General features: G+C 34.3%; 1 protein-coding gene across 1 annotated transcript; it reads left to right on the top strand.

Annotated features, from left to right (window-relative positions):
- The first annotated feature begins 308 nt into the window (after positions 1-308).
- Positions 309-7,413, top strand: LOC145567475 (uncharacterized). The gene is made up of 10 exons (XM_081626765.1): positions 309-475; positions 550-651; positions 764-829; positions 1,329-1,496; positions 1,575-1,685; positions 5,320-5,391; positions 5,871-5,954; positions 6,052-6,152; positions 6,471-6,555; positions 6,895-7,413. Exons 1-10 carry the CDS (start codon positions 398-400, stop codon positions 7,270-7,272), a joined length of 1,245 nt encoding a protein of 414 aa, XP_081482891.1. The 5' UTR covers positions 309-397; the 3' UTR covers positions 7,273-7,413.
- The last annotated feature ends 738 nt before the right edge of the window (positions 7,414-8,151 follow it).

Raw genomic sequence — 8,151 nt, 5'->3', positions numbered from 1 at the left:
CATTTTTATGATTTGAATGTTGTGAAATTTAAAGATTTGAATGCTGTGAAATTTGAGGAATTGAAAGCGTTCGAAATTTGAGGAAATGAAGGTGCTTAAAATTTGAGGAAATGACGGCGCTCGAAATTTGAAGGAAATGATAAAAATGAAAAAATTCAGGTATTTTATAAAGTGGCGCGTGGGCTTTGATTGGGTTTATCAGGCCCGCGCCTTTTTGATTATGAGCCCGATCTCACATGATTAGAGTCTCACGCAAAACGTTTTGTAAATTGATTATTTATGGATGTTTAAAAAAAAGAGAAAAAAGAAAAGCGACAACCCAGTATATATGTAGAGAGGAGGAAAAGAAGGCAGTAGAACAAGAAGCCGGTAAAGCAGACAGCATAGACTGAGAAGAATGGCGAACCAGAGTGGTGAGAAGACTGAGGATGAACTCCGCAAAGAACTTGAAGCTCTTCAACGACAACAACGCGAGGTCTTTCTCTCTCTTCTCTTTCTCTCTCCTCTATTTTTCCATCTTCTTCTATTCAATCCAACTTTCTTCAACAGATTACTGAGCGTATTAGGGATCCAAGAGGACTTCGTCGTGGCGGATTCTCAGGCAATGCTCAAAGGAACAATCTTCCTAATCAACGTCCTTTCACTCGACCTGTATGTTCTTCAATCTTGATTTTTTTGGATTATGTTTTCTGCAATTATTAGTTGAATCAACTAACGGATTTTTTTTTTTTTTTTTTTTTTTTTTTTTTTTTTTTTGTTTTAGGGTGAAAGGTTTAATTCAAAGGACGAGCCTCCTCCGAAGCGGCGATTGAGTTCTGCAGTTGTTAAGGTTGGGTTCTTTTTTTTGTATTGTGGTTTTTTTTTTTTTTTTTTAGTGTGCCCTAATTTTGTAGCATGTTAAATTTTAATTGGGTTTTATTGTGTGTTTGAATTGTGCTGTTGCGGTGGTTTGATGGGTGGATTGTGATTAGTTGATGGGAAATTCAAAAATGGTAATTTGTATGAGCAACAAGCTGAAAATTCCCTACATGGAGATAATTAGCATGTGTTTTGGCATAATTTTCTAGATTAATACTCAATATAATGCTTAGGGTTGGTTAGTTGGGTTATATATATCATAACCATGTACGATTATATGCTGTGTAATGTCATACGATCACTAGTTGACTGGAATGTGGAATATGTGTTAGTTTTAATATTGGAAATGTTTGATGGGTGATTTGTAGTACATAATATAACATTAGGGTTGTTTTTCGTTTGAAAAATGGAATTGTTGTTTGAATTGTTGCTTGGGGGATGTTTGATGGCTGAAATTTGTTGAACTGAAGGTGGAAGATGGAGAGGTTGTTGAAGAAGAAATCGCCGTCCGTTACATGCAAAGTGAGGATCCTGTTGCTGGTGTTTCTGGTCCAATGGGAAAGAACGATCAAAGGTCTTCAGTTTCGCAGCAAAATCGTCCATTTTCTGCAAAAATCGGCAATCAACAATTGGATAATGTCAGTAAATTGCTTTTGTTTGTTTTGGAGTTGTTATATTGCTGAACAACTTATGACATCTTACAATTTGCATAATAGGGGCTTGATCATCAAGTTAAGGAGGTTCCAAGAGTGTTGCCAAAAGATGAGGATCCAAGGTTGGTTAATAGGAATCGAAGGATGCTAGGTCAACTTTTGGGGACCCTAGAGGTATGGTATAATTCCTGGGGTGGGTGGGGGGGTGTGTGTGTGTAAGATATAATTCAAACTTCGCTGTGAAGCCAAATTCCAAAGCTACAGCTTTAGTATTGTTATTGAACTACCTTGCTGCCTGCAATAGTAGCTGTTTTTGTTTGCACACTTCTTACGATGCCTTCTCTAAAACACTTCAGTTTTCTCTTTAATATTAAGTTACTTAAATCCACAGTCAACCATCAACCAATTAAACAAAAATCCTTTAATGATATAAATATGAGAAATGTTAAGAAATCAAAGCAATTTTGAGTTGAAGACCTTGAAGTGATTATGTATTTATGTGAAGTGGAGAATGACCATATGATTCTTGATATTGTAATACATTATTTTAACATGTGTTGCTTACCCGGTCAAAAAAAATAAAATAAAAAATGTGTTGCTTACAGAATTAAAAACCGTATTAGAGGAATGCCTTTAGGATAATGATGATGTATCAAGATAATTAATTATATAATGAAGACCATGAAGATTTGAGGAACGAGTATACAACGAGGATAAGATAGGATAAAAGATATGAATATAAATCGTATAAAATGTCTTCATCATGGCTAGTCAAAGTTTAATTATACTACGTATAACTTTCATGGTTTCCCATAGCACATGTATTCTTATAAAAAAGATGCGACCACTGTAGTTGTGTTATTTTCTGCTCTCTATTTTCCTTTTATTAAATATAATCTATATTTGCTGAATTTATTTTCCTTTTGAAACTTAATTTTCTAGACTTAGCTTGCTTTTGCTAGACTAAGTTGTACTTACTCTGTGCTTGAATGCTTGCAATTCTTGAATGCACAAAAAGCAATGATGGAGAGAAATAGTGGTTTTGGCCATTATGCCAAGATTACCTAGGTGCTTAAGATGTGAGATAGATAGAGAGCGGGAGTTAGAGAGGTCTTAGGTGAAAGGGGAAATTAGTTCTCAAAAACCTTCTATTCGTACGGAAAAGAAGGGGAGAAGCATAATGAATTACCAACTATTTTACATTGATTTTAATTTTTGATTTGAAGACCTAGTTAGTAACACCAATGATTGAATGAAGTGGCCTAAAAAGTCCCAAAATTGAAGCGAGAAAGCTAAAAAGAAAAGTGACCAGCAAGGCATAAATATAATCATTGTTAAAGATTTCCATGATGGTCTTTGAGGAGTGGGAACATAAGAAAGTGTGATTCCCCAACAAAGTAGGGGGGAGAGAGAGAGAGAGAGAGAGAGAGAGAGAGAGAGAGAGAGGGGTTATTTTTTAAAAAATTAGTATCTTTAGGGTTTGTTTGTGATTTAAACTAGGGTTTTCTTACGTGATACCCTTGAGTTTTTGAGTTTTCTACCTTGTACCCTCCTAAATTCAAATTTCTACAAGGTGACCTTGAGTTATTAGTTTTATTTACATTACACCCTTGAGTTTTTGGGTTTTTCTATATGGTACCCTTGAGATGTAAAATAAATGACTCTAAATTTATTTGACTCGGACCAACACCATCTAAACGACTTATTTAGCACCCTCAAAGACACAACTAGCATGTTTATTGCAAAAAAAAGGACTAACAACTTGAGTCCCCTCTAAAACAAGCTCTGTTAGTTAAGTAGGAGCAAAAAAAGTTCTTATCTTCCATCTCAAACAATGATACAAAAGTTCCACTAAATAGCGAATAATTAAGATTGGTGATTCCTCCATCTAATATAAATATAGAAGTGGTAAATAGATCACTTAGATGGTGTCGATTTGAGTCAAATTAAGTTACAATTATTTATTTTACAACTCAAGGGTTCCATGTAGAAAAACCCAAAACTCAAGGGCACCTTGTAGAACTTTGGATTTAGAAGGGTACAATGTAGAAAACCTAATAACTCAGGGATACCATGTAGAAAAACTCTTCAAAATATTTTACATGTGTAGGCTAGGTGGAATTTTTTTGTGTACGCTACTTGAAAATTGACTCTTGTGCCGCAACCAAAAAAAACTAATTGTTGCGAATGAAACAATATCCATGATATAAGAGGATTGAACCATTTTATGATTAAGAGTACTGTTTCCTATTTGATCCCTTTGAATTCTACTAATCTTACGGTTGATAATAAACATTAAAATGGACTTACCAATGAGAATAAAAATATTTGGTGCTTACCAATGAGAAAAGTACAAAGTAGGTACTTACCAATGAGAATTTTCCGTATACTTATCTCAATCAATCGAATCCTTAGTCCCATTTTAAAAAGTTCAAGAGGATAGAGACCAAGTGTATATTTCAAATTCAAATACGATAATGATAAATTATTAGTGGACGCTAATTAATTTTAATGCACTTTAAAATACAAATATGCTGTATGCATGATGAAGCTTTTACTCTAGTAAACCGTTTAATTTTAAGATGTATCTACGGATCTGCCCATAGTTTTTGGTCTAGTTGTTAAGGTTTGTATCTCAAAACCTCAAGGTTCTGGGAACAAAATTTACCATGGGCACTTTGTAGGCAGAGTTTACCCCTAATCTCAAGCAGCCTGACTAACATAGCCATTCTAGTCCAATAGAACGCCGTCTCATTACAAAAATATAAATTTAATATGTAAAGATGCAGTACTATATTAAATGTACAGAGACTTCTTGACTTGAGCAATTGTATCATCAATAGAATGGCTTATGACTTGCTAACCATTGGCTCCCCCTGTTATGCCATTTTTTGGGGTGTTTGCTGCTTGCTCTTACAGCATTTTGAAATTCTTTCAAGAATGTCTGTGTAGCTTTACCAAGGCAAGAAGTTCCCTGCTGTTTACAATGTTTTATTTGTAACGGCCGATTATTTTTTTCATTTTATGTCCCCTAGCAGTGGGTGTTTGTACTGCTTATATAGCTATGTATATTAAACTAACGTTATTAAAGTGTATTTGTTTATCACTGTAGTTTCTGTAAAATCAAATTCATGATATTGTTTAGTAATAGAGTAGCCTCTCCTATGCAAGGAACATGCAAAATTTCTTCTGATTTATACAACGCAGAAGATCCTCAAGAACACTCACGTCGTTGGTTTTCAGGATCATTTTCTTTCATGGTTTTTTTGTTCCTTTCGGTTTTGATCTAAGCTTACTATGTCTCGTCAGCTGATTTATTAGAGGTATTGTTGTATGGTATGTACCAGATTTGACATTAATGCTATAAATTGCCATAGGTTTCTTACTATGGTCAATGTAGTTAGTGGGATTTATAGACCTAAGTGCCTAAAGTTACATCAGTTTTTTATAGGGTGAAAGGCCTGAATGTTTTTTTTTTTTTTTTTTTTTTTTTTTTTTTTTTTTTTTTTTTTTTTTTAATCATTTGAAAAGGTGATCTGTAATGTGTTCTAAAAATTAACTATTCTTTGTTTATGATTGTAAAGTGTCCCTGTTGTATTTTTTTATAGTTAATATTTGACTGGCTTAGGTACCTATCACATCGTCTTAGTTTACATTTTAGAAATTAGATTCCCAATCTGCTTGGATTTGATGCTTTTTTTCATCTACTTGTTTTCAAAATTTGATTACTTTATTTTATTTTGATGGTCCTCACTTAGATATGTTGATTGGAGTTTAAATTTAACTCTCTATTTTATCTTGTTTTCAGAAATTTAAGAAGGAAGACATGAAGCTTTCAGGGACCGAGGCATACATGCGAAGATCAGATTCCTTGCAAAGAGTGAGGAACTTTCTTTCTCAAAATCTTTTCATATAATGTGAATAGTAGGTTTTTTTTTTAGTAAAGGACAGTTGGATCCATTTTTTCATTAGTTACTGGCCGAAATTTCACCCATATTGGAACTTTGGTTAACATTTTACTTGTTTTTTGCTTGTTGATTAGAGAAAAAAGATACTATGGACAAAGTTTTATTTTGTCTACGTTACTCCTTATTTTGTATGTAATAGGTAGTTGTTACTCAAATGGAACTTAAGTTACATTAAACTTGTTTGTTTCTAGTTAATTGGGTAAGTAAGTTTAAATGAAAAATGGAACAAGTATCTTTACAGTGAGTGACTGAATTTTTTTTGTTTTGTCAATGTTGTTCTTTGTTTTTTATATAATAGTATTTTGTCTATATATGCAATAAACCACTAGCTTAAAATTTAACGGCATTTTTATGAAAGTTCTTACTGATAGAAACAATATGTTCCTACTAGGCGGAACAAAAGGCACGCGAAGAAAGTGAAAGGCTGCGGCAACAGGAGCGTGAAAAAATTGCTGAAAATAGGAAGCGTGATTTGGTATGTTGAGCTGGAGATGCATGGGTTTTCTGGTGCTCTTGTTAATGGTCTAGCCTTTTGTCATATCCCTTATGTTACTCAATGTTTCTTTGGTCAGGTACTCAGGGCTCGTGTAGCTGCCAAGGCTGAAGAGAAGAAGATGGAATTGCTATTTCTTCAATGGAGCGAGCACCATAAGAAGCTTACAAATTATTTAAGGTACTTTTTTTGGGTAGTAATTTATGGTACCTTTTAATATAGCTTTAATGAATTGTTCATTGAAATTTCTAATTTTTCTTATTCTTTGATTGTGCTGCAGGTTAATTTTAATTTAGGTCCAAAAAGAGTCCATATTGACAATTTTATTGACCAAAGATAAGTTTCAATTAATGTGCATGCCGTTCAAGCAAGGATGTCTTGATTTTATTCCTGGTGTGGCATGTGAGATTAGGTAATAATTTTGGTCGAAAGTTTCTTTTCTATTGCTGATTAGAAAGTATTTGTGCCCTTTTTTTTGCTGTTTTCTTGGTGACTCAGGACAAAAGCGGAGCCCCCCATTTATTACATGCCAGCCAAGCCTATTGACGAAAATTTAGTATTAAATGATGAAAAGAAAGAACAGGTGATAGTCTGAAATTCATTGTGCAATTGGTATTCCCTTCTAATCTGACTATGGAGGTTACTTAGAAAATTGGATATCTAATATATCATACATACAAGTGAAAAACCGTAAATTAAATTTTGATGCCATTTTGGTTTATGATTGCATTATCTGTCATATTCAGAACTTGATGTAGTCTACTATTTGTTTCTGTTAAGGTTTAAAAACTAGGCTTGTGTCAAAGCAAAGTAATTTGATCTCCTACCATAGCAATTAGTCTGCTGATTTATGTGAAAACATGTAGTTTGCAATTTGCATATTGGGAGCTTTTATTCATTGTTGTTCTTGATGGAATTTCAGGCATTTCTGGAATGGAAGGTTGCCAGGAGAGAGGAGCTTTCTGCGTATCAGAAAGAAGTCTATGATCAGTATATTACAAACGTTGAAAGGGATCTCGAAAGGTGGTTAACTGCTAGAAAATCAAGAAATGCAAACAATGATGCAAACTTGCAGGAAACCATGGACAAAGAGTTGGAAACACATAGGCTGGAACATGGGCCTAAGGCACGGAAAATACCAGATGCCAATAGTGAAGATGAAGAGGAGGTTGAAGATATAAACGTTGGCGAGGATGATATGATGGATGATGTCCTTGACCTTGATGAGACTGAGAGAGTTGATGAACAGAACAAGCGTGATGAGGACGATGATAATCTATCTTTAAGCATTGTGGAGTAGGAGAATTAGAGGCATAACTTTCTAAACTGATTTTTGTTTGGCTTGCTTCGATTTTAAGTTTTATTTAAATTATTTGACCTATGTGGTTGGAACTTGGAACTGATTTTTGTTTGGCTTGTTTGCTCTTAGCTTATTTTTGTAGCCATGATGTCTTTGGATTGTTACCCTTTCTAGTCAGTCGAATACTTGTTACTTGTTTGTGGACATTCCATTTAAACCGAACTGGTTCTCTCTCAGAAGGCTAGACCGCTAGAGTTGAGGATTACCTGTACAAGTTGTACTAAGGGGTGTTTGGTATAGAAAATATTAATGTAGGGAGAAAGTAAATAGGGTAAGTCTACTTGTATAACTTAAGGAGGAAGTACTAATGTAGTGTTGTTATGCATTTGCAATGCATAACAAATATTAAAATATTAAAAGTTACATGAAAAAGAGAGAAAAGAACTTAGTTTTAAAAAGCGCGAGGCGCAAAGCCTCAAAGGGTCCTTGAAGCCTAGGCTCAAAGCGAAAGCGCACGCCTCTTGGTCAATTAAAAAAAAAAAAAACTGAAATATTAATAATTTAGAAAAATAAAATCTTTACCTTGTAAGTGGGTAGATATCGCAGAAAAAGAAAAAGAAGCAGAGATCGAAGAGAAAGAATAGAAGGGAAAAAAAAATCAACCAGGGTTGCTTCACTGGTGTCGGCCGCCGGTATATTTGTTGCCGGAAACCATCGGGGAATGATCTCCGGTAAAGTTTGCCGTAGCAGAACCCACCAATTTTCCAATTGCAAAGCAACTCGTAAATTAGGGTTTTTTAAAAATTAGGGTCAAATTGAAGTGATTTTGTTCAATTAACAAGGGGCTTTTGCTCGAATTATCACTCTAAAGACTAGGTA

Source organism: Chenopodium album, chromosome 11, assembly GCF_948465745.1.
Source record: "Chenopodium album chromosome 11, dcCheAlbu1.1, whole genome shotgun sequence".
Lineage (NCBI taxonomy): Eukaryota > Viridiplantae > Streptophyta > Magnoliopsida > Caryophyllales > Amaranthaceae > Chenopodium > Chenopodium album.
Note: the sequence above shows the minus strand (reverse complement) of the source record. Positions and strands in the feature narration are given on the sequence as shown.